The sequence below is a fragment of the Mesoplodon bidens genome (assembly GCF_964165515.1).
Source record: "Mesoplodon bidens genome assembly, chromosome: 15".
Lineage (NCBI taxonomy): Eukaryota > Metazoa > Chordata > Mammalia > Artiodactyla > Ziphiidae > Mesoplodon > Mesoplodon bidens.
In genome coordinates, this window is record NC_138171.1 from 38,551,893 (window position 1) to 38,578,072 (window position 26,180).

Below are 26,180 nucleotides of genomic sequence, written 5' to 3' on the forward strand. Positions count from 1 at the left end.
ATATTGAACCACACTAAGCCCCAGCTGTTGAATGTTTTCATGATAGTTAGAGGATACAGTTAGCTCTCATCTGTACCTGACACTCCAGAGACTTTTTTGGTCATGGAATTGGCCATGTACTGTCAGTCCATGGATTTAAGTGGTAATTAAGTTGAGATATTAGTGAACCATAAATTCCTATAATCAAATTAACCTGTTTTCTTGCTTGTTTGTTTTCTCTCCTATTTTAGCTTAAAGTATCAGTGGGTGAGAAGAGCTTTTCGGACCTGTTACTGCCCCAAGCTGTGTAATATACTTGTATAACAGAAATACCTTCTATACAAACCTTTTTTTCTACTTTTAGATAGAAATGTCTACTTTTTCAGCAGTTCTGTGAATTGAATTAAAGAGCAGAGTGACTGTAGATTTGGAATGGCTGGTTTACTTTGGAATGTATTATAAGGATTTTACAGCAGTGCTGGAAAAACGACAGGGAAAATGACAGGGATGAATCTCATCAGATTTTTTACGTATTCAGCAGAGCCTTCAGCTGTGGTGTTTGTTTCCCAATCAAGTGAAGATCTCTCCTACTGGAACATCTCAGCTTCTGCAGTGAAGAAAATACCTGTGATAGTTCAGCTCTTTAGTTTTTCTATTTGAAAAATCACCTAATTGATCCTTTTGTTCACGGTTCTCCTTAATGACTGAGTGAACAGTTAGTATCTGTATATTTGACTAAACCTTTTCCTAAGCTCTCTATCATGGTTCATATGTTTTTTATCGTAATTAAAAATCAACCATCTGGATCACCTAACAGCCAGTAAGAGGTCAGTATCTCAGCGTGTGGCTTATCGATGGAGTACAGAGGACCTCTTCCATCCACATTTACTTTTCATCCAAATAAAATGCATGGTGTACCAGAAGTTTCAGATCAGGTATAAGTGTTTGGGCAAGCTGAATGACACTAAAGCCTCACTGTCATGTAACCCATTGTGGTGTGGAATTCTTTGGAACACTATTCCAGCTTGGATCAGACTCAAGGGGGTTTCACTGCCTTCATTACTTAACAATTCTACTTGTAACATTGAGGCTCCAGTGTGGGGAGGGAGGGGTCAGTAAGCTGATCAGGCGCCCTCTGATATTCTGCGCCATTTGTAGGAGAATCTTACATGTGTTGAGATTTCACAAACAGTAAGAGTTGTAAAATACCAGCTATATGAAAAGCTAGAGTATGTGATGGCATAGAGTTTTCATTAGCTTTATCACAATATTCACGATGGAGAATTATATTACATGGTAGCAGAAATAGGCATTTTTATGTGTTGCTTATATTTTACCTCAAATTGTAGATATAGGGTAATAAATAAAATCCATCCATGCCTTTCACACACTAATTCATTTCTTTTTAAGGTGTTTTCATGACTGTGTGGGGAAACCTTGGGTGGCTCGGCGGAATGCAAGGCGAGGTTAGGTGGGCACGGTCCAGAGGCTCAGTCCCTTGTCAGGACACCACTGCTCACGGTGTGTCTGAGACCGCTGTGCCTCTGGGCTGAGCTGGGGCTGGAGCCCCCAGCTTTTTATCTGTGACATGCCAACTGTATGCAGCATACGCATGATGTTGGAGGTCAGAGTCCCTCCCCAGGTAGAGCCCGTATGTCAGCCCCTCCCCCGTGAAAACCACACACTGGCTCCAGGTCTTCTCTGTCCTCTCCACCATCACCCTCTGCCTCTCCTTTACCCTTACAAGTGTGACCTCAGGGAAAGCCAAACTGGTTTGTTCCTAACTTACCAACCGATATTAGGAGGAGACAGCTGCTGCAGTAGAGTCTCAGGGTTCCTTTCCCGTGTTCTTAAGGTGTTCACAACCTGGCTGCCTCCACCCACGCTTCCCATCCCAGCCACTGGAGAACCGTAGTCATCCAAAGGCTGCTTTTAAAAGGAGTTAAGCTTGTGCATGTAACTCTTTAACAGAAAGTTTGCGGGAGCACAGACTTACAAGGAGATCTGTTTCCCAGTGTAAGTGTATACATCCAGTATGAAAATTCTGTGTATATGCATACACACGTCTTTTGTTTTTATATATACTATTAGAAAGCTTTTTTTTAAAAAAAAAATATAAAGTTTCTTAACGTCTAGCAAGTGCATCCGTTTCTGTACTATGGACAACAGCACAGAACCAGTGCTGTGTCCTCCTTGTGGTGATACGCAAAAGGTTTAAGAATGCTGTTCTGTCCCATTCTGCCTCTCCTCTAAACAGGCTTATTGGTTCCTTTAAGAAATGTTGAACCTCAGGCAAGGGGTGCTGTTCCTGCATCTGTCTTTGAGTGGAAGAGCCTGGAGGTGGAATAAGTCATTTTTATTTATTAACTCACTGTCGTTTTAACATACCTCATTAACTCTCTGCTTCCCACAGTCGGGTATCTCAGTAAAGCCTTCCGTAGGACAACATTGTTTCCTGGTGAGGTGACTGCCTTAGCAATTTGCCTCCTTACCTGCGATGGTCAGATTAGCCCTGGTTTCAGCATCATGGGCTTGTTTTAAAATGGCTGGAGTGTCGCCCTGGCCTGCTCATTCGGAGCCCGGGAACCGTGTACAAGACAAGCCTTCCACCACCTGTGTTAGTGAACAGGTGGTGCATTCAGAAATGAGACAGTTGATAGATAGCGTGATTCTTCAGGGGGTGAGGGGTGTTAAAACTTGGCCACCAAGGTCTTCACTAGATCAGTAAGGACCGGACTGAAAAACAAATGACAGGTTACATAGGTCTCATCAGTAATTCTAATGTGTTTCTGGAACACATCCTGATTCCATGATAGTGATGGTTAAACCTTATTTTACCAGGAAGTGCAGCAGAATGACTGGGAACATAGGCCTTGTGACCAAATCCAAGCTCTGCTTCTGGACAGCTGTTATCTTCAGTAAATTGCCGACAGAAAAACGGTAGAACCAAAGAAATGTGTCCATCGCAGGATTGTATGAGTTAAACCCCGTTTGGTGGAGTTGGGCCAAGTGCTAACGACCCCGTGCCCAGCTCTGGGCCTTGGGTGGCGGGGAGAGCCGAGCTCTGTTCATGGGGCAGCCTCTGCCCTCGGGCAGTTGGCAGAGCTACTGTGGGCATGGCTGTCGGCAGTGCTGAGAGAAATCTCTGCATTTGCCCAGCCTGCCACCACTCAGACTGTGCGAGTGCACGTAAACTTACCCTGTTGAGCAGTCAGCACATCCTAAGAGACCTTTTTATCTTTTCATTGATCTAAATCATCTGTGATGCTGAAAGTGAGGTTAGGCTTATTCACTGTGCATTCACGCCCTATGCCCAGGTCACCTTGGGATTTGAGAGATGAGGAAATAAAGACAAGAAATCAAGTCATTGGCACAGTCTTACCTCCGAGACTGAGGGGCGAGACTGGGCCCGGGTCTGTAGCGCCCAGTGTCGCCAGGACAGAGCTGCCTACTATGGCAGGCAGCCAATGCCCCTTTGAAGTAGGCTGGCTATGTGAGCATCCTCCAGCTTCATTTCTGCCTTTTCTCTTTCCTCCCCCAACAGGAACCGGAAAGGTCCGTTGGAGAGGGAGATTGAGAGACCAGACCCCTCCAGTTTCCACACCCCAAGCCCCAGTCTGAATAAACTCAAGATCCTGGTTGGCTTAACCATTAGTGGACAGGTAACTGTCACAATCTGGTCTCACCTTGCTAAGTGGAAGCCCCACTTTCTGGACTATGTATTTTGAAAGATGTGGTGGTCTCCCAGAGATGCCTCGGTTTCCCTATGATAGGGAAGAAGAGGGAGACAGGATGTGGGGATTGAGGCAGTCTCTGAGGTCCCTGTTCTACTCAGCCCTGAGTCCAGTAGGATGAGCACAAGTCGGGCTGTGTAGCCTTCTGGTTAGACCACCGTAGAGTTGCTCTCCAACCTCTGCAGTTTGGGTTCTGTTTTACTCCACTACCTACTAAAGGGATGGTAAGCTTTCTGTACTTCCTCTCATGGCTGCCAGCTTTCTTGGCTCAAAAGGCAGATAGGAAAGCGGCTTGTAGCAGGTTGTTGAAATCGCAAGTTCCTCAGGGTATGGTGGCCCCGTTGACAAGTCACAGTGGGTGGACCTAGCTGTTGCTCCAGAGGGGCTTTTTAACCCCGGGTGCTGGGTGAAAAACAGCAAAGCCCCTTGGCTTCCCAGCTCCCCTACTCTGGTCAGCAATGGTCTTGTGTGTCACCTCCCTCCTGTCCTGTCCGACCCCCGACCCCCGACCCCTAACCCCCCGTACCTTGTGGTTTTATTTTGAGGAAGTATCAGGAAAGGTAGCACTGAAAACAAGCTATGATACAATGCCCATTTGTAAGTGTTTCCTGCCGGGTTTCCTTCTCAGAAGCAAGAGCAGGTGGTTGATGGGCCTTTTGCAGCATCAACTTCATGCATGATCTCAGGATGCCTGTTTAAAACCCACAGTGCCTCAAGTTGTAGAAAGCAATAATGACCCTCACCAAAGACCATGTGCTTGGCAGTGACTGGGGGAACCTAGTAAGAGCTGTTCCCACTTGAGTAGCCCCAACTCATTTACTGAATGAGCCCCAACCAGAGGCAGCAGAAGAGAAAGCCCACCTCCAAGGCTCCTAAGAAGATTTAGATAAATCCTGAAAGGATCTATAGATCTGCATGCTCTGTAATTTAGACAAACTGTCTTCTCCCTGACAACGACCCATCTATCAATATATCCTCTAGGAAAAACCCCTAATGAAAGATAGCAAGTGCAGGTTTCCAGAATGGCAAGGTCAGAGCAGGCACCCTATGGCATGTGGTCAAAAAGCCGTAGCACGTGTTGGCTCTTGTTGCCCTTCAGAAGAGGAGCTTTCTGTCTCAGAGGAGTGGCATCATTGCCCCGGTACTTGAGGCAAGATGGGGCCCTGCCAGGAACCTTTGTAAGCAAACCATCTGTCTACAGGTGACCAGCCCCTCACCCCAGGCCTGTGCGTCTTTACTGTTCGGCACCCCCTGGGCAGTGGCAGAGGTACTGAGCCCTGGGCAGGTCCCAGACGGACTTCATGCTGCCGCCAGCTTGCTCCTCTACACTGTGTCTGGGCTGGGGAGATGTGGAAATGGCAGCCCAGCCCTGGTGACTGGATTTAGGCGGGAGTTCTCATTACTGGAATTAGCTTCAAGCTCTAGACAAATCACCACAAAACACCCTGAGGCGGCAGCCTGCTGCTGGATTTACCCTTGATGGTTGGTCGGTGAACTTCAAATAGCTCTCACCACGTGACACATCAGGCCCCAGGGAGGAAGTGGGGCGGGAGGGCGGGCACAGGCTGTCCCTGGGGGCCATCGTTGGGCTCCTGGCTTTGGAGTGGGACCAGCTTGCAGAGTTCCTGTCCATCTGGCATTTGTTAAGGGCCCTCTTGGTGTCAGGACCCCTGCCAGACGCCGGAGTGCAGAGGGGACAGCCCCAGCCCTGCCCCCCAGAACAAATTGCTGTCCATGCCCTTAGCTGCTGTCTTCCCCAGCCTGGTCTGGGAAGTCCCCATCCCACGCCCACAGCTCCAGGCACTACTGAGCTCTCTCAGGGCCAGGCCAGGGGCTTCGCAGCGCGCTGACGGCTCCCCGTGATGGCTGAGGCAGAGAGCACAAGCCTGACCTGGGGTCTGAGGCTTGCACACCCCAGCAGCCTGGAGTGCCAGCTCTCATCCGTGTGACACTTCCCTCCTTAAAGGCCCGGTTTAAACAGCAAGAAACTGCCTCGGACCTCCCTAAATCCTCCGAACAGTCCACAGAGTAGGTACGGTTACTAATGCCATTTTACAGGTGAAAAGTACAGGCCCGGAGCTTGCCCAGGGGCACACAGCCCTGAATGGGAGGAGGTCAGTGTGGGTTGGGTTCCGGGCCGTGTGCTCATAGCCAGCGGTTGGCGTGTACGTGGCCTCCTACAGACCAAAGGCTCAGTCTCATTCCTGTGCATGTCCAGCACTGGAGCCCTCACTCCTGTGTCCCTAGGCCAAGGACTGGACATCAGTGTCATCAGGCCCAGGGGAGAAGGAATTCCCACGTGTGGCTTGGGTATGTCCTAAGCCCCGGTCCTGAGTGCAGGCTCCCGGTTCTCTTCTGATGAGGCCTCGAGGTCCATCCCTGACCCAGCCCGAGCCCGCTCCTGGCCTGATTTGCTAAGAAAGGGAGGCAGGTTGTGCGTGGCCGACATTTCCATGCAGACCCCTGCTTGCCCTCAGAGCCCTCGCACAGCCAGCCTCACCGCCGAGGGCGCCCTTAGCCTACTGGCCAGCAGCGGCCCGGGGCCCCTCTTCCTCCAGGCGCCAGGCGAGAACTGCCTAGCTGGGGACCAGCGGGAGGGGCTTAATTTAGACTTGGGAAGGAGCATTCCCGTAGCCAGGGCTGCTTTGTTCCCATCCTGGGAAGCCTGACAGGAGATCCCAGAGGGCACTGCCTGGGCCTCAGGCCCTCAGGCCAAACCTTTGTCCATGTAGCCTGTCTCCAAGGCCCAGCCTTGGGGATCTCCTGGTTGAGGAACTGCCCAGCCCTGTCCATCTGAGGAAGGCGGCATCTGGAGAGGCCAAGGTCTTTGGGCCAGACTGGGAAGCCCTGCTTCCCGTCCAGTCTGGCCTGTTGCGAGAATCTCCCTCTTTGGGGCGTTTGCACAGTCTGGCTCCTCATTCGTGAACCCCAGTCGTCATTCACTCACTCAGGGGAGCCAGTGGTTAAGAGCGTGGGTCCAGGACTTCCCTGGTGGCGCAGTGGTTGAGAGTCTGCCTGCCAATGCAGGGGACACGGATTCAAGCCCTGGTCCAGGAAGATCCCACATGCCGCAGAGCATCTAAGCCCATGCACCACAACTACTGAGCCCACACGCCACAACTACTGAGGCCCGCGCGCCTGGAGCCCGTGCTCTGCCATGAGAGAAGCCACCGCAATGAGAACTGTGCACTGCAATGAAGAGTAGTCCCCGGTCGCGCACAGCAACAAAGACCCAACGCAGCCAAAAAAAAAAAAGAGCATGGGTCCAGGGTCCAGACTGCCTAGGTCAAGACCCAGCTTTTTGCTTACCAGTGGTGGCAACCTATTTACCTCTCTGTGCCTCAGTTTTCCCATCTATAAAGTAGGGGAAATAACAGTACCTACCTGATAGTCTCATTGTGAGGATAAGATGTGATCCTAAATATAAAGCACTCCTGACCCAGGCTAAGTCCTTTGTTAGCACTCAATGGGAAGTGGGGGGGGATTCTGGGGGCTCTGGTATTCATCTAATACCTGGGTGATGGGTAACGAGATATCTATAATGTTAGCTAAAATTTTATGTTTAAACTTCATTTTTCTGTAGTTTTCTATAATTTCACAATTTGAAAGTTCTAAAATTTTTAAGTTTGTATCTCCCCCCCAAAACAAACTTATTTATTAATTATCTCCAGTTTTGTTCACTTTTTAAAATTAAGCATTTGGTCACTCACTTGTTTCATCCATGCATTCAAGTAAATCTATCTCATGCCAACAAAAGGCTATGAGCCCGCTTATGGAGGTCCTTACAAGGTAAATACGAGTTCTTAGCACTTCATGCTTTGGACGCCTGCGCTCTGCCTGGGCGCGGTAAGGAGCAAGGCGACGTTTGGGGAGACCACAGGAGGGAAGTGGAGAGGTAGCAGCTGATGGCTTGGGCCGCTGAGTTGTGTCTGGTGTCAGCAGGACAGAGCAGCCTGGCTGGGCAATTATGCAAGAGTGGAAAGACCACTGAGAAGAAGGGAAGGAAGTGCCGGGGCATGGAGGTGTGTGGGGGGGTGGGTACCACTGCAGCCAGCCCCACCAGCCACTTCCTCTACCCTTCCCAGGTGAGCCAATGCTGCAAGTCTGACCTCTGTGTGGGGGCCGCAAGACAGCACTACATGGGACAGGGAAGACCAGAGACAAGCTGAGCATCCCTCAGGGAGGGGGCATTTAGTGAGTAATGAAAGGACAGCCACTCAGCCGTGAGCCAAGGGCCTTGTGCTGCAGGGGCCACTGATGTGGGATTAAGTGAGGACTGGCATCCATCATGTGATCCCACTCAATGTTCTTTGCTTTCAGCTTTCTTTTGAGGTACAACACACCCACAAAAAAGGGCCGTGCATGAAACTGACGTGTCTGGGGCTGGGTTAATTTTCAGAAAGTGAGTGCACTTGTGGAAATGGCATCCTTATCAACAGAGCAAATCACCTGCCGCCTCCTACTTGCCTCCACTCACTGCTGCCCCACCCCACCCCACCCCACCCCCGCGCTGGAGGTCACCCTGGCTTCCAACCCCACTGACTGGCATGGGCAGTTTTTGAGCTTGGTGTCAATGGCATTCTGCAGAAGGTGTGTTTTGTGTCTGCCTTCTCTATCCCCGCATTGTGTCTGGAAGGTTCACCCATGTTGTGTCCGGCAGTTCCTGCCCATTGCTGAGTAGTGCATCATCCTTCTGTGCAGGGAAATCCTAGATGTGTAAATGGAAATGATCAGAGGAAGGACTTGCAAGGCTGGTCACACCCAGGGCTGGTGACCTCAGGGTGATCGGGGAGCAGCAGTGACCAGAGGGGACCTGACAAGCAGATCTTTCAGAGCAGAGGAGATGGACGCCGGGCTTCCTAGATAAAATCCCCTGCCGGAGATCAACCCTCACCCCTGGTGGTCCAGGGGGACCTGTGGCTCTCAGAGTGTTCCCAGTGCTGATGGCCTTTGCCATCATCTCTCCATCTTGGAATCTGGGGATCTGGGCCACAAGCTGGCCCTGCCCACCTGAGCCTGCAGCTAAACTGCCTGGGTCTGAGGCCACTTGCTGCATGACCTTGAACCAGCTCTATAACCTCTGAGACCCCCAGGCCCCCGCATCTACCTGGCCAAGCACCCCAGGCTTTAGTGAGAGTGACCCCAGCCTCTCCCCCAGCAAGCCGCTGTCCTCCTCACCCCTCCATCCCAAATCCCCTTCTCCCCCTTCTCAGCGGAGCTGGGAGTCCCCTTTCACTCAGGAGGAAACCACGTCTGCTCTGAGCGGCCATTCTTTGATCAGGATTTGAACGCGGTTCTGCCCACCAAAAACAAGTCTGCCCCGCTGCCCCTGCCCTCAGCCACAGTCACCCGGGATGTACACCTGAGGCTTGCACACGCTCCCCTGGAAGATTCATTCCGTCAATCACTTCGCGAGTGATGCAGTTACTATCCGAATACTTACAGAGGGCCCACTGTGTGCCAGGCACCAGCTCTAGGGGTTGGGGCCAGAGCCCTTGTCAAAACAGGCCAAACCCTTCTTTCATGGGGCTCACATTCTGGTAGGGAAAGACACCGTAAAAATAAAAATAGTGATGAGTGGTCTGAAAAAAAAAAAAAAGGAAAGGGGTGGGGTCCTCATGAAGTTTTGCTATTTTATGTGAAGTTTATATCAAGGAAGGCCTCTCAGAGGAGGTGCCCTTTGAGCAGAAACCTGTAGAAGATGAGGGTGGAAGTTACAGGTGTGTGGGAGACGGGCCAGGTGGAATGGCTTGTGCAAAAGCCCTGAGATGGGAGCACCTGGAACAGAGGGGCCAGCGTGGCTGGCTCAGAGGAGGCAGGAGGAGAGAGCTGGGAGTCGGGCAACCCTCCTGTGGGCCACGGAGAGGACAAATGACGGGCGTGTCCTCGCACAACTGCGTGCGTGGGGCTACCCATGTCCGCACCACGGGAACCCGAGGAAGCCCAGAAACTGAAAGAAGAAGCAAAGCCCTATCTGCACGCTCCCCGCCCCCTCCTGCCCGCGGCCCCGCCGCGAAAGAGGCGACTTCCTTTTTCCAGCCTATTTAAGTCCCAGCCCGCAGCGCCCCGGAGAAGAGGGGGCCGCACGCAGCTCAGCCATGGGGGACCCCTTCATTCGCCACATCGCCCTCCTGGGCTTCGAGAAGCGCTTCGTCCCCAGCCAGCACTACGTGAGTACCGGCCTGAGGCGCCCTGCACGTGGGGACAGGACTGGCGGGGCGCAGGTGCCGGTCGCCGCGCAGCCCCGGGACTCCCGGCCCGAGACGCGGGCGGCCGAGGGGTAAGGGCGCGGGGTCGCGGCCCAGGCTCCCCGGCTCTGGGCCTCAGGCCGCCCGCCGGGGCCGCAGTCGATGTGCGCCCTTCAAAAGATGCGCGCCACCACCCGGGCCCTCGGTGCGAGGACAGCGGCTTGGCCCCCGGCCCCCGCCCGGCCACCCACCCACCCCACGCCCTGTTTCCCGCCCCAGCCCGGCGTCCTCTCTCCACGCCCAGCAAGTGTCCCCGCGGCCCCTCTGGGAAGGGTCCTCGGGAGGGCGCGCTGGTGGCGATCAGTTGCACTAGAGTCGTGACCCCTCCTGTAGGGTGAAACCACCACAGGGACCAGAGGAGTCCCCCCTCCTGCCCTGGGGGAGCTGGAGGAGTGCAGGCCCAGGCATGGCCACCCCATCACGGGGTCCCCAAACCCAGAGGAAGGCCACGGAGGGATCCAATTAGTAAATTGGCACTTGAATGACACTTTTAGTGTATGCGCCAAGACCCTTCTTTTTTAACTTTTAATTTTGAAATAACTTCAAATTTACAGAAATGTCCCAAAAAGTACCAATAACTCCAATATTCCTTCACCCACATTTCCTCTCTCCTCTCACTCTCTCTGTCTCTCCCCGTCTCTTTGTCCCTCCTGCTTTCTCTCTCTCTGAATATACATTTTCTGAATCATTTGAGAGTTATTTGGAGACACTGTGTTTGTTTACCTCTAAATATTTATTACAGGTGTGTATTTCTTAAAATCAAGGGCATTCTTTTACATAACCAAAGGTGTTAAAATGAGGAAATCAACACTGATAAAACACTGTTATGCAACCCACAGACTTTATTCGGATTTTACCAATTGTCCTCTTGTCCCTCCGTAGGAAAATTTTTTCAGGTCAAGGATCCAATCCAAGATCACACAAATTAAAACAAATGAACAAAAACTATCCAGGATCACCTGTTGCATCTGAGTTGTCATGTCTCTTTGGGATTCTTTAAATCCAGATCAGTCTTAATCAGTCTTTGTCCTCAACTTTGACTTTTTGAAGAGATGGGGCCAGTTATTTTGCAGAACACCCCTCGATTTGGGTGTGTCTGATATTTTGTTAGATCTTGGTAATGCAGGAACACCCCAGAAGTATTGATATGTTCTTTTCATTGATCCTATCAGGTGGCAGGTGATTTTGATTTGTTCCTTTATTGGTGATGTTAACTTTGATCACTGAGTCCTGGATGTGTCCTCCAAGTTTCTCTGCTATAAAGTTACTATTTTCCCCTTTGTAATTAATAACTAAACTGTGGGGAGGTTATGTAAAGCTATGTGAATATCCTGTGCCTTATAGTACCTGTATGACTCTTGCCTGAATCACATTACTATAATGATTGCCAAATAATGATTTTTAAACTCTACTGGTCCTTCTGCATTTATTAGTTAACATTTTCCTGTGTCTTCCCTTCTTCCTTATTTATGTCAGTATGGATCCATGGATTCCTGTTTTATTCAGTGAGTTATAATCCAATACCATCATTACTTATTTTGATGCTCAGAATGTCCCAGATTTGGTGACTGGGAGCTCCTTCAGGCTGGCTTCTGTACTTTTTTTTTTTTGCGCGGTTCTCTCACTGCTGTGGCCTCTCCCATTGTGGAGCACAGGCTCCGGATGCCACAGCTCACGGGCCCAGCCGCTCCACAGCATGCGGGATCCTCCTGGACCAGGGCATGAACCCGCGCCTGCTGCATGGGCAGGTGGACTCTCAACCACTGTGCCACGAGGGAAGCCCTGTACTTTTTTTTTTTTTAATATATCCTGTCATTCTTTTTTGGGGGGGGGGCGCGGACAGGGCACCTGGGTACATTCTTATGGCACAAAGTGGGCCAGCTTAACTTGGACTTTCCCAGCCCTAGTCCTGGACTCAACCGTTTCACTAAAGAGCCCTGGTTCTTTTTAGTGGGAGTGATATTAGAACCCAAGATCTGGAAGCTAGGTGTGCTCATTGCCATCAAGGTGTCATGGCTCATGACTGCCTTTCCAGTGGACAGACTGGAGGAAATAGCTATTTCATATCATCCTTGCTTCTCATCACTTTATGTTTGTAGCTCCTTTTTCTCACTGCAGGAACCCTGGCTCCCAATGAGATCAGTATATTCACTCTTCTGCTCAATTCTAAAATACACATAAACTTGTTTCAGAATAATTACACCCATGCCACTATTAACAATAAACCTACTAACCTATTAATTCAAATTTAAGTTTTCTTTGCAGTTTTTTTGGTCCTTTTGGACTGAGAATACTGAAAGTGCTGCAACTAAAAGCTACTTGGATTCTTTTCCATTCTCCTTTAATATTTAGGTTATTACCCATTTTATATGTAGTTAAGTTCATTTGTTTCTGTTTGTTTCCAACTTTAAAGTTAAAAAAATCCTTGTTGATTTTACTTCTAAATATGTAAAATATTAGCAAGTTCACCCATTTAAAGTGCACTATGGTTTTGGGTATATTTAAAGTTCTTCAACTATCACAACTATCTAATTTTTAGAACATTTTTATCATCCCCATTGGTAGCTATTCTTTTTATTCCCCAAGATTTTATTCTGAGAAATTTCAAATATACAGCAAAGTTGAAAAAAATTTTACAGCAAAACAAAACCAAACAAAAAACCCAACCAGGGACCTCTCTGGTGGTGCAGTAGTTAAGAATCTGCCTGCCAATGCAGGGGACACAGGTTCAAGCCCTGGTCCCGGAAGATCCCACATGCTGCAGAGCAACTAAGCCTGTGCACCACAACTAACTGAGCCTGCGCTCTAGAGCCCACAAGCCACAACTACTGAGCCCGTGTGCTGCAACTACTGAAGCGTCTAGAGCCCATGCTCTGCAACAAGAGAAGCCACCACAATGAGAAGCCTGTGCACTGCAACAAAGAGTAGCCCCCATGCGCCACAACTAGAGAAAACCTGTGCACAGCAACGAGGACTCAATGCAGCCAAAAATAAATAAATTATTAATTAATTAAAAAAAAAAACCCAACCAGTCACATGCTTACTCTCTTGATTATACCATTAACATTTCCTATAGTACTTGCTTTATCATGTATGCATCCATCCGTCCATCCACCCATCAATCTATCTTATTTTTGGTGCGTTTCAAGGCAAATTACAAACATCAGTACACTGTCCTAAACGTTGGGTTGGCCAAAAAGTTCATTCTGGTTTTCCTTAAGACCTTACAGAAAAACCTGAACGAACGAACCAACCCAATACTTCAGCATGCATATCACAACTAGAGTTCAGTATTTTTCTGTAGTTTTTTTCTCTTTTGATGTAAAATTTATGTAAAATGAAACCCACAAATCTCAGAGGTACATTTGCTGAGATTTGACAGTACATCTCCCTACGTAACCCAAACTCTCATCAAGATGTAGACCATGACCATCACCCCATCTCACGCCCCAGTCATTCCTCCCCACCCCCAGGTTTTTTCCGCCTTAAATTAGTTGTGCTTGCTCTAGAATGTCATAGATGTGGAATCATATGTAGCCTTTCATGCCTGGCTTATTTCACTCAGCATAATTTAATGATTTTGAGATTCATCCATGTGATTGCAAGTATCAGTAATTTGTTCTTTTTTGTGGCTGAGTGGTATTCTCCTAACTATTTTTTTGTGGCTGAGTGGTTTTCTCCTAACTATTTTTTTGTGGCTGAGTGGTATTCTCCTAACTATTTTTGCAGGCCTATTTTTCCTTCCTGAGATTTTTTGTTTTGTTTTTTTCTTGTTTGTTTGTTTTTAAATAATGGCTTTTTTGAGATATATTTCCCATACCATACGATTAACCTATGTGAATTGTACAATTCAGTGGTTTTTAGTATATTCACAGAGTTGCACAACCATCACTACAATTGATTGTAGAAGATTTTCTTCATCACCCATACCCATTAGCAGTCAGACCTCAGCCCCCCTACCCCCAACCCCGCCCAGCCCCTGGCAACCACTAATCTACTTTCTGTCTCAATAGATTTGTCTCTTTTGGACATTTTATGTGTGTGTGTGTGGCCACGCACGTGGCTTGTGGGATCTCAATTTCCCAACCAGGGACTGAACCTGGGACCTTCGCAGAGAAAGTGCAGAGTCCCAACCACTGAACCACCAGGGAACTCCCTGGACATTTCATACAAATGGAACCATACAACATCTTACTGAGTTCTTGTGTTGTCTGAGGCCAGCCCTTTCTGTATCTTACCTTCTGTTAACTCTCATACCAGCCTTAGCAGTGAGATCCTACTTTTACCTCCAGTTTACAGATGAATTTGAGTTAATTTGAGAGAAGTCATCCCTCTTGCCCTGGGGACCATGAACTTGGTGCTCTTTCTATGGCCCAGGTTACCACAAAGAGCATTCTCCATCCCACCCCCAGTCCTGTGGGCTTCCACCATGGGGTGGGGGGCTGCCCAGGTGCATGGCTGAACGAGGTGCCCCACCTCTACCACCCCCCAGGTCTACATGTTCCTGGTGAAGTGGCAGGACCTGTCTGAGAAGGTGGTCTACCGGCGTTTCACTGAGATCTACGAATTCCATGTGAGTGCCCTGTGTTGGGGGTCCAGGGAGGGGATGCCACACCCAGTCCCAGCTCTGCCCTTTGGGGAGGGGAGCGCCCCAGGTGCTGACCAGGAGCTGAGGAACCCAGAGTCCCCCCATCCCCTCCCAGCCCACAGATAAGGGGGCATTATTCTTTTTAACTTTAAAAAGCACTAAAGCACATTTTATTTTGGTGAAATATACATACATACACTTACCACTTTACCCATTTTAAGTGTACAAGCCAGTGGCATTACATACATTCACAATGTCACACAGCCAACACCACCACCCATTTCTGAATATTTCTGTCTTCCCAAACCAAAACTCTGCACCCATTCCACAGGCTCTCAAGGGGGCCGTCTCAAGGGCCCTGCTTGCTCTGTCCCTGCAGGGGACAGCCTGCCAGTGTCCCCACCACAGGTGTCATCCTAGGAGCTTGCTCTTTCACTCACCGTCACTGGCCTGATGAGGACCCCTGGTGGGTTAGGAGGGCGGATAATCTTGACACCCAAGAAACCGGGTCCTCTTGCTTTGTGGGTGCCTGTTATCACCAAGGTTCACATGAGAGAATCCCCCAGGGTTCCCAACACCAGTGGCTGGTTGGACAAAATTGGGGGTGGTCATCGGGGGTCACAGTGCACACAGTGCTGGGTCCTGGTCTCAGACAGGGTCATATGGATGGAGGGGCCACAAAAGCCAGATGGGTTCCCCCAGGGCCCACTCCACACGCAGGGCCCTCCTTAACCAGGCAAGGGGCTTCAGGAAGCGTACAGGTTCCTGCACTTCTCTTGTGTGAATTATTTAAAGTGAAATGCAGATAAATGCAAAGAAAACTGTAACCAGCCTTGTACACCCAGCACCTGGAGTCACAGCTGATATCACTGGGCCGTTTGCTATAAGGCGTTTTTTTTGTTTGTTTGTTTTTAAATTCATTTTATTTTTGGCTACGTTGGGTCTTCATTGCTTTGCGCAGGCTTTCTCTAGTTGTGGGAACGGGGTCTACTCTTCATTGTGGTACGCGGGCTTCTCACTGCAGTGGCTTCTCTTGTTGCAGAGCCCGGGCTCTACGCACGCCAGCTCAGTAGCTGTGGCTCGAGGGCTCTAGAGCGCAGGCTCAGTAGTTGTGGTGCACGGGCTTAGTTGCTCCGCGGCATGTGGGATCTTCCCAGACCAGGGCTCGAACCTGTGTCCCCTGCATTGGCAGGCGGGTTCTTAACCACTAGCGCCACCAGGGAAGCCCTAAGGTGTTTTTAAGATAAAGGAGATAAAACATTACAAAAGCAGTGGAAGTCGCCCTTCATCTCATATCCCTCCCAGCTCCTACCCTGGGTGGCCACACACACACACACACACACACACACACACGCACACGTACACACACAACACAGAAACAACATGCAGTAGTGTGGAGCCTGCCTTTTCTGTAGTGTATATAAATGCCATCAGTGTGCTTTTTGCCTCTTTCTCAATCTTATTACTGTTGCTAGGTTACATTTTTGAGACCAGTCCATGCCGATACTTAGTGGGGCTTCATCTCACCTCTTTAAACTGTTCTGGGTTATTCCATTGTAGGATTAGCTTCTTTTATTAATTGGTCGACTCATTCATTCATCCAACCACTATTTATTGAGCACCAACTAAGTACCAGGCACTTTCTACTTAGTGAGAAAGAAATGCTGCTGAAAGGCATAAAAAACAGATGCAAATCCTTGCCCACCCTAGTAGACCTTATGTTCTAGTTGAGGAGTCAGGATAACAGACAAACAAAAAAATAAGTAACTTATATAGTATGTTAGATGGTCCTTAGAATTACAGAGAAAAATAAAGCAGGGAGGGGAGGTGGGAAGGGAGGGACAAGGAAGGACAGCTGTCAGGGAGGAGGCCTCATTGAAGTGGGATATATCTGAGCAAGGACTTGAAGAAGGAGAAAGAGAGAGAGAGAGTGAGCTATTATCTGTGTGGGGGAAGAATGGGAATCACACGTGCAAAGGCCCTGGGGCAGGAGTGGGCCTGGAGCATTCAAGGGTGGCTGGAGCAGAGTGAACAAGGGGAGAGGGGCAGGAGAGGTGAGCAAGGCAGGCAGAGGCAGGTCACATGGTGTCTTGTAGACCAATGCGGAGCCTTTGGCTTCCATTCTGAGTAGCTGAGAGGCAGGGAGGGTTCTGAGCAGAGGAGGGACAGGATGCAACTTAGGTTTTCAGAGGATCCCTCTGCATGGTGGATTGAGGACAGACAAGGGAGGGGGAGGGGTGAGTGACCTAAGGAGGTTATAATAACCAGACCCAGTGGAAGCTCAGACCAGGGTAGTGGCAGCAGGTGTAGTGAGAAGGATCAGATTCTGAATAGATTTGGGGAGCAGAACCAAAAGAATTTGCGGTTGGGTTGGATGTGAGGTGGAAGAGAAAGAAGAATCCAGGATGCCACCAGGAGCTTCTAGCCTGAGCAGTTGGAAGGGTATTTAGGTCATGTCCAATTTTGTGTTTTACAGTGCTGTAATAAAACAGATTCCTTCACGTCTGCTTTTCTGTCTAGAAAACCTTAAAGGAGATGTTTCCTATTGAGGCAGGGGACATCAACCCAGAGAACAGGATCATCCCCCACCTGCCAGGTGAGGAGCAGGGCTGAGTCACCTGGGCAGGCTCACCTGTCCCAGCTCCCCTCACCTGCCCTCCGATTGCCCTCTCCACTCCCACCCTCTCTGGACTTGACCTTTCGAGTGTGCTCACTGGTCCTCTGGTGCCCCTCCCTGGTCCGCCCAGCCCCGCGGTGGTTTGATGGGCAGCGGGTGGCCGAGAGCCGCCAGGGCACCCTCACCGAGTACTGCAACTCGCTCATGAACCTGCCTGGCAAGATCTCCCGCTGCCCCCACCTCCTCAACTTCTTCAAGGTGCGCCCTGACGACCTCAAGCTCCCCACGGACAGCCAGTGAGTGGCAGGAGGAGGAAAGGTGGTGGTCAGACCCTTGCCTGGAGGGGGTGGGACTATCCCCATGTTACACAGGAGGAGCCTGAGGCTCAGAGAGGGGAAGTGACTTGCCCAAAGTCACACAGCAGGGAAAGCCAAGGAGGCAGGATTCCAACTCTGGACACCCCCAGCATCCCTGCCAAGTTTCTACCTGGACCCCTCTGAGCCTCAAGGTGCTGGGGGTCATGGGGAGGCACTGTGGGCTGGGGGTCTGAGGTCCTAAGTCCTTGTCCTGACTCTGAGACTGCCTGGCCGTGGGACCTGGAGCCTTCTGAAAGCAGCTTCCCTTTCTGTGACCGGGTGGTGAGGGCCAGATGCAGTAGTGGGTTCTGGGGAGAGTGCTTACAAACTGTGAAGTGTGGAGCCCCCGAGAGGACGTGGGGGGCCGATGGCCTCTGGTCCTTCCTGAGCCTCTCTCAGGCTCCTGCCTATCCTTTGTCACCTCATTCTCTGCCTGCCCTCGCCCCAGGGATCTCCTGTGCTCAGGGCCCTGCGTGGACAGCATTGGAGATGCTGATGAGATCTCGCGGGAATGTGCTGCGGAAGGTCCTTCTCTCTGTCCCTCTCTGGTACTGAGCGCTGGGGGAGGCCTGGAGGACAGAGCTGCTGTAGACAGACAGCAGAACTCCAGCCAGTGCATCTGGACCCTTGAACACATCCCCGATCCTGGGCAGGGCAGCTCCCGTTGGCCCCGGGGGTTGGGGGCGCCCACTCCTGTTGGCTTCCCTCTCGAGGCTCCAGCAGAAGGGAGCTGGCCCACGAGCCTTCTCCTTTGGGTCTGCAGGAGGCTGGGGCCCCTCCTCGGGCTGGCTGAGCAGATCCTGTTCTCCTCAAAGCCCTGTCCTCCCAGTCCAGTTGCTACCTTCTCTCTGCGGCGGCCCCCATTTCCCACGTTCCTTCTGGGAACTTTCTTGGCAAGTTCTTCTGTAGGTCTGCCCGGAGCATGCTGTTCCCCAGGGGAAGCTGAGCGTCTAACCCAGACTGTTCTCTGATGCAGGGTGAAAAAGCCAGAGACATACCTGATGCCCAGAGATGGCAAGAGTAACGCTGCAGGTGAGAGGCCGTGGTCAGCCAAGTGAGGTCACCCTAAGGGACTGCTGACACCATCAGGGGCCCTGAGCTCGGTGTGTGCAGGGAAGAGAGCAGGAGGTGAGAGCAGCTGTGAAGGGTCTTGGTGGCTGCACTGAAGTGTTGGCGTCTTTGAGGGTCACTGGTCAGTGAAGGGAGCTGACCTCCATGGCTGCAGTGCCCAGCACAGACCCTGGCTCCCAACAGCCCAGAGGATGTTCTGGCTGAATGGATGAACAGATTTAGGGGCAAAAGTGGCCTTTAGGGGTGACTCAGGGGCATGACAGTACTAGTCTTTATTGCATGATAATTGTTAATAACCCTATCTAACATTTATCGAGCACTTACCCTGTGCCAGGCACTATTTTAAATGTTTTCCATGTATTAACTCATGTAATCATCTCTATAATAGTATGAAGTAGGTACAGCTGTGCTATTATTCCCATTTTGCAACTGGACAACACTGAGGCTTGATTTGAGTTGAGATTCTTGACAAGGGACACACAGCTACTAAATGTGGGGCAGGATTTTAGCCAGTCGGTGGGACACATGGTCAAGTACTCTGGGCTACTCAAAGTGTGGTCCAGTGACCAGCAGTGTCTTAGGTCAGGCTGCTACAACAAAGTTTCATAGAGTGGGTGGCTTAAATAGAAGAAATGAATATGAGACATAGTTCTGGAGGCTGGAAGGCTGAGATCAAGTTGTGGGCAGGTTTGGGTTCAGCTGAGGCCTCTCTCCTTGGCTGGCAGATGGCTGCCTTGTTGCTTTGTCCTCACATGGCCTTTCCTCTGTGCATGCAACTCCCTGGTGTCTTTTCCTCTTCCTATAAGGACACCAGTCCTATTGGATCAGGGTCCCAACCTTATGACCTCATTTAACCTTAATCACCTCCTTGAAGGTTTTATGTCCAAATACACTCAGATTCTAAGGTACTGGGGGTTAGGGCTTCAACATATGAATTTGGGGGTGGGGGGACTCAATTCAGCCCATAACAGGCAGCAGCAGTATTGCCTGGGGGCTGGTTAGACATGTAGCCTCTCAGGTCCCACCAGAGGCCTATGGTATCAGCACCTATGTTTCAGCAAGATTCCTGGGTGATTTGTGTGCACCTTGAAGTTGAGAAGGGCTGCTTGCTAACCACATCAAATGAGAAGGAGACCATGTGTAAAGTGTGTGACCAGTGTCTGGAACATACTAGGTGCTCAATAAGTGTAGGGCTGTGAAGACTAGCTTGTCTTTGCTGCTTTCCAGTATACAGGGCGTGTCTACCCCTGGCCTGTCTGGAGCTGGGTGGGGATGGATGCCAGTGCCTGTTCAGGTGGCCTACACAGGGCCCACAGGGGAGAGCCAGGACGAGGCGCCCACAATGTCCACTCACCCTGCCCTCTCTCTACCCAGACATCACGGGCCCCATCATCCTGCAGACGTACCGCGCCATCGCTGACTATGAGAAGAGCTCAGGCTCCGAGATGGCTCTGGCCACAGGCGACGTGGTGGATGTCGTGGAGAAGAGCCAGAGTGGTCAGCCTCCCCGCCCTGCCTGGACCGCCCTCCCCTGGTGCCTGGGCCCCCACCAAGGCTATGCCCCTCAGGCAGCCCCAGGCCTCCTCCCCGCTTGGCCCACCGGGGGGCTCTGGCTCCTTCAGAGGCCCTGACTGTTCTTCCCACCCTGTGGGTCACCCTCTCTCTGAGAGTGTGCCCCAGGGCAGCTCTGGGGATCTGCACACATTCTGGGCTGTGACTGTGCATCTCTGGGGGTTATATCCAGGCGGACAGGTGAACTTCTCACCATGTGTGTGAAGTGGGTTCTGAGCTGTAGTTCTGTGACCCTGTGGGTACTGGTGTGTGTGATTTTGGTGTGGAGTGCGGTGAAGGTGACATTTCTGAGTGTTGGATGCCTGTGTGTCTGTGTCTGAGTGCCCTCACCCACCCCTACCCGCCGATGGCTGAGGGAGGCTCCCAGGCCCGCCCAGACCTACCGCCCCATATCCCTGGCACAGGCTGGTGGTTCTGCCAGATGAAGACAAAGCGCGGCTGGGTCCCGGCGTCCTACTTGGAGCCCCTGGACAGTCCTGATGAGGCAGAGGACCCAGAACCCAACTATGCAGGTGCCCCTCCCCTCCTTGGCCTCAGGGGTGGGAGAGAGGGGCAGGATTGAAGAGCCAGAAGTGACTGCTTTGGGGTCAGACATGACTGTGGGCTGGGCAGGAGGGAAGGCAGGGCTGAGACCCTAGGTTAGGTCTAGGTAGGGTAGGAGGTGGTGCCCTTGGTCAGGACAGGGGGAACCAAGAGGTAGAATAGAGGTGAGGGGGATAAGGTCAGCCTGGGACACCGGGTGGCTGCCAGCCTGGGGCCGGGTCCAGTGGGAAGCTGCATGATGAGCCAAACTGAGGCTCAGGAAGGAGGGCTGCCTGGAGGTGGGGGCATCATGGCTGACTAGAATGGAAAAACTGGCAGCCCCTGGGCTGGATGGGTCCCACGTGGGGTTTGAAACAATTTAGTATTGGTTGCCCGTATTTTGCAATAGAAAGGTATTACAATTTTATGTGGATTTATGACTCCTCTTTAAAAATTGGGAAAGGCATGTGTACTGGGCCTGCAGCCCCGCATGCCCACAGCGGACTGGAGTTGAGTAGCTCAGGTGCCACTGGATGGGCGCTCTACCGCCGCACTTCCTGCCTAGCCACTCCTCGTGTGCAGGTGCCCGGCCAGGTCTCTGCAGTCATGGGCGCTCCTGGCCTCTGGTGTGGATGATGGTGGGTAGGAGTGGGCGAGCTCCTCTGGGTAGAGTAGGCAGAGGGCACAAGTCCAAAGTGTCTCCACGAGGAGGGGGGAGGGCTGGAGGAGAGAGGTCCTGGGCTCCAGCTGGAGGAAGCCCCAGGCCCAGAGAGGAGGGGCGGGGTGGCGAGCCCCGTGCTGGCGGGGGTGCTTCACACTCTGCCCCTCCCCTCTCCAGGTGAGCCCTATGTCACCATCAAAGCCTACACTGCCCTATTGGAGGATGAGATGTCTTTGGAGCAGGGCGAAACCATCGAGGTCATTCATAAGCTCCTGGATGGCTGGTGGGTCATCAGGTAGGAGAGCTGTGCCCTCCCTCCCACTGCACCTGCCCTGAGAGTCAGCCTGGCCTGGGGCTGGGCCTGCGTAGGCTCAGTGCCGACTTGACTGTGTGACTCTGGGTAGGCCACTGCCTCTCTCTGGGCTGTTTCCATTTTGGAAGCAGACTCGTGATAATCCCAGCCTGCCCGTGTCTCAGGGTTCAGTGTCCTTGTCTGAGAGGGCACACCTTTCCTTTGTGACTTGGGGTCACGTCCCCTGACCAGTCCATCTATTCATTCTCCAGCAACACAATTAATTGTATTAATTATTATATTTGATAGCTGCTAGAGCAGACCCTGTCATCCCTTTTCCTTTTAAAATCCTTCATTGCAATTTCCATCTGTTTATTCCTCCAAGTGAACGTAGGAATACTAACTTGTTTTCCTGGTTCTGGGGAAAGCAGAATCCCAGGGTCTTGCACATGATTTCAGAGCCCTGAGTCACAGGGCCCATCCGTGACCCCAGTGAGCTTGTGGCCACAACACCCCCCATCAGCGTGGCCCTTGGCTGGGGACTTTGAGGCAGGATTTCTCAAACTCTTATTTTTTATATTTTAAAGTTTTATTGGTGTATAGTTGCTTTACAGTGTTGTGTTAGTTTCTGCTGTACAGCAAAGTGAATTTGTTTTTTGACCCAAACTCAGTTAACCCCCATTATGCACCCCTGAGACAATGTGAGTCTCCCACCAGCCAAGAAGAATCAGTTTTACAGAGTGAGGTTTGTATTATGCAAAGGCTGTTGTTTTTTTTTACTACCAAATGTAGTAGTGAGAATGGAAAGAAAAATCTTCTCAACAAATGGTGCCGGAACAACTGGATATCCCTATTGGGGGAAAAAATGAACCTAGATCCCTGCCTCACACCATACACCTTTATTTGGGACATTTCACAGATTTTACCAAGCACAAAACCCAAAACTAAGAAGCTTTTGGAAGAAAGCATAAGGGAACTTGGTGACCTGGAGGTATGCAGAAGTTTCTTAGGACACAGAAGGCAATCACCATAAAAGAAAAAACTGACAAATACAATATTGCAGATGTTTTATAGCAAACACCTGTCCCTGGGGAGATGGATCTGCTAACTTCCTCCCCCTCCCAGCGTCACAACTGGGAAGGCCTGTGTCGCATTGATGAGGAAACTGAGGCACACAGGTGCAGGATCTGGTGTTGGCTGCCGTGTTTGCAACCTCCCAGCTGCCTTGACCCCCAACTGTTTAGAGGGAGCCTTGACCCCACGTCTGAGGCCCCGCCCCTGCAGCTGCTCAGGCCTCAAGGGCTGCCTCTGTTGCAGGAAAGAAGATGTCACAGGTTACTTCCCATCCATGTACCTGCAACAGGCAGGGCAGGACACAGACCAGGCCCAAAGCCGGATCAAGAGGGGAGCGCCGCCCCGCAGGTGAGCAAGAGTCCCCGGGGCAGGGGGGCGGGCTGGGCGGGGCTGAGGAGGGTATACCACGGCTTCCGCCTGTCTGTCCAGGCCCTGGATAGGCAGTGCTGGGGCAGGGGAGATGGTGCAGGGGCGCTCAGCCTGGCGGGGTAGGCAGCACCCTCACTGGATGAAGGCCCCCTCCCACGCTCTGGGGCTGGCACAGGGGCGGTGGGAAAGCAGAGGTGTGAGATGGAGGTGGCGGCTCTGATGCCTAGAGTCCTCGGGATGGCCCGTGAGGGCTGCGGCAGTTCGGAGGGCTTTCCTGGGGAGGGGGTAGGCTGAAGGCTGGTGAGGGGTGTGGGAAATGGGCCTGGGCTCTGAGTCAGGGCAGGGGTCCGCGTCGGTGAGGGGCAGTCGCCTTCATGCCCCGCCCAGGCTGTGCTGGACCCCCCCAGCGCGCCTCCTTCCCACTCTCAACCTCCCCGGGCTAGTCTTTGGACTCTAGGGGTGGCCATGAGAGTCCCCTCGGGCAGGGACGCGGGGCGCTGACCAAAGCCCCTGTCCTGCTGCGCCCAGGTCGTCCATCCGCAACGCGCACAGCATCCACCAACAGTCACGCAAGCGCCTCAGCCAGGACACCTATCGGCGCAACAGTGTCCGTTTTTTGCAGCAGCGCCGCCGCCGGCCGCGGCAGGGGCCCCAGAGCCCAGGGAGGGCGCTGAGTGAGTGAGGGCGGGGACCTGGGGGCAGGGCCTGAGCCTGGGGGCGGGCCCTGGGGCGGGCCCTGGGGCGGGCCGGAGGTGAGGAGGGATGTGGCCAGCATCGAGGGTGATGAGAGGCGGGGCCTTGAGGGGTGGGGCCTGAAAAGTGAAGAGAGGCGAGGCCGAGCAGGCGGGGCGGGCCTCAGCTGGTGCTGTCCTCCAGCAGAGGAGGAGGAGGAGCCACCCAAGACCGAGCGCCCCAAGCCGCAGCCGGCCGTGCCCCCGAGGCCCAGCGTAGACCTTATCCTGCACCGCTGCAGCGAGAGCACCAAGCGGAAGCTGGCCTCCGCCGTCTGAAGCCGCCCCCACATGATGCTCTCCCCACCTCCAGCCCCTATCCCTGTATATACATGTATAGAGCCTGAGGTTTGGCGGCAGACGGCAGGCCCTGGCCCTGCCCCACCTAGCTATTCGCCACCCTTAATAAATGTTGCTTGGAGTGGACTGATGGTTTGCAAAGTCGCGCTGCGGGCTGGGCAACACCCTTGGTATTTCTAGAAATAGGACTGAAGGGTGTGAGCTCTATTGGGGGAAGGTGCAAGAACTGAGGTCCGGCTTCATAATTCCCTGGCCTTGCCCAAGACCAAGTTTGCACAAGACCAAGTGCAAGAGGAAACCCCAGTCCCCTCTGTCTGACAGACTGCCTACTTGAACTCTGGCCTCACTGCAGAAGAGTTCTGAAGAAGAGTAGACACAGTGCATAGTTGGGAGGGGGGTGTGAGCCAGGGCTGTAGGTGACCTTGTGTGTGCACCCTGATTACCAAAAAAAAAAAATGTAATTTAGGTATAGGGAGACACACCTTAGATGTAAGGACATAACACAAAGTGAAAGTGAAGGGATGGAAAAAGATACTTCATGCAAATGGAAACCAAAAGACAGTTGGAGTAGCTATACTTAGATAGAACAAAGACTGTAATAAGAGACATTGGCATTACATAACAATAAGGGGTCAATCCAATAAGAGGGTATAACATTTGTAAATATTTATGCACCCAACATAGGAGCACTAACGTATGTAAAGCAAATATTTACAGACCTAAAGGGAGGAACAGACAGCAATACAATAATAGTAGGGGACTTTAATACCTCATTTACATCGATGGATAGGTCATCCAGACAGAAAATCAATAAGGATTTTCCAAGATAAATCATGTTAGGCCATAAATCAAATTTTAACAAATTTAAGAGGATTGAAGTTATATCAAGCATTTTTTTTCTAGCCACAATGGCATGAAACTAGAAATTAATTACATGAAGAAAACTGGAAGACTCACAAACATGTGGAGATTAAACAAGTTATAAACAACCAGTGGGTCAAAGAACAAATCAAAAAGAGAAACAACAACAACAAAATACCTTGAGAAAAATGAAAATGGAAATGTAACATACCAAAATTTACGAGGTGTAGTAAAAGCAGTTCTAAGAGGGAAGTTCAGAGCAATAAATGCTTACCTCAAGAAACAAGAAAAGTCTCAAACAACCTAACTCAACACCCCAAGGAACTAGAAAAAGAAGAACTAATGAATCCCAAAGTTGGTAGAAGGAAGGAAGGAACAAAAATTAGAGCAGAAATAAATGAAATAAAGACTGAAAAGAATAGAAAAGATCAGTGAAACTAAGAGCTGGTTCTTAGAAAAGATAAACAAAACTGACAAACTTTTAGCTAGACTCAGCAAGAAAAAAAGGGGACTCAAAATCAGAAATAAAAGAGGAGATGTTACAACTGATACCAAAGAAATACAAAGGATCATAAATGACTACTGTGGGGACTTCCCTGGTGGTACAGTGGTTAAGAATCTGCCTGCCAATGCAGGGGACATGGGTTCGAGCCCTGGTCTGGGAAGATGCCACATGCCACGGAGCAACTAAGCCCATGAGCCACAACTACTGAGTCCACGTGCCACAACTACTGAAGCCTGTGTGTCTAGAGCCCATGCCCCGCAACAGGAGAAGCCACCGCAATGAGAAGCCTGTGTATCGCAACGAAGAGTAGCCCCCCCTCGCCGCAACTAGAGAAAGCCCATGTGCAGCAACGAAGACCAAACACAGCCAAAATAAAGAAAGAAATAAATTTTTTTTAAAGTTTACTATTCTTGCAAAATCAAAATAAATAAATAAATAAATGACTACTGTGAACAATTATATGCCAAACTAGGAGAAATGGATAAATTGGACAACCAAGAAAAAAATGGATAAATTACTAGAAACATACAACCTACAAAGACTGTGATGAAACAAAATCTGAATGGACCAATTATTAGCAAGGAGACTGAATCAGCAATAAAAACTTCCCCCAAAACAAAAGTCCAGGACCAGATGGATTCACTGGTGAATTCAACCAAATATTCTTCTCAAATTCTTCTCAAACTCTTCCAAAAAATAT

The 26,180-nt window shown here is 50.9% G+C and overlaps 2 protein-coding genes across 7 annotated transcripts in view; both read left to right on the plus strand.

Annotated features, from left to right (window-relative positions):
- GTF2I (general transcription factor IIi) overlaps positions 1 to 1,373 on the plus strand; it is a gene marked incomplete at its 3' end in the record, with an annotated part of 98,345 nt that extends 96,972 nt beyond the window's left edge. For all 6 annotated transcript variants that reach the window (XM_081257592.1, XM_081257595.1, XM_081257593.1 and 3 more), the window contains one exon: positions 231 to 1,373. The remainder of the gene's footprint in view (positions 1 to 230) is intronic.
- Positions 1,374 to 9,704: 8,331 nt separating this feature from the next.
- NCF1 (neutrophil cytosolic factor 1) lies at positions 9,705 to 24,228 on the plus strand. The gene is made up of 11 exons (XM_081255700.1): positions 9,705 to 9,883; positions 14,454 to 14,534; positions 17,070 to 17,145; positions 17,297 to 17,462; positions 18,499 to 18,554; positions 19,968 to 20,090; positions 20,570 to 20,677; positions 21,526 to 21,643; positions 22,958 to 23,062; positions 23,612 to 23,757; positions 23,963 to 24,228. Exons 1-11 carry the CDS (start codon positions 9,812 to 9,814, stop codon positions 24,091 to 24,093), a joined length of 1,182 nt encoding a protein of 393 aa, XP_081111826.1. The 5' UTR covers positions 9,705 to 9,811; the 3' UTR covers positions 24,094 to 24,228.
- Positions 24,229 to 26,180: the final 1,952 nt, after the last annotated feature.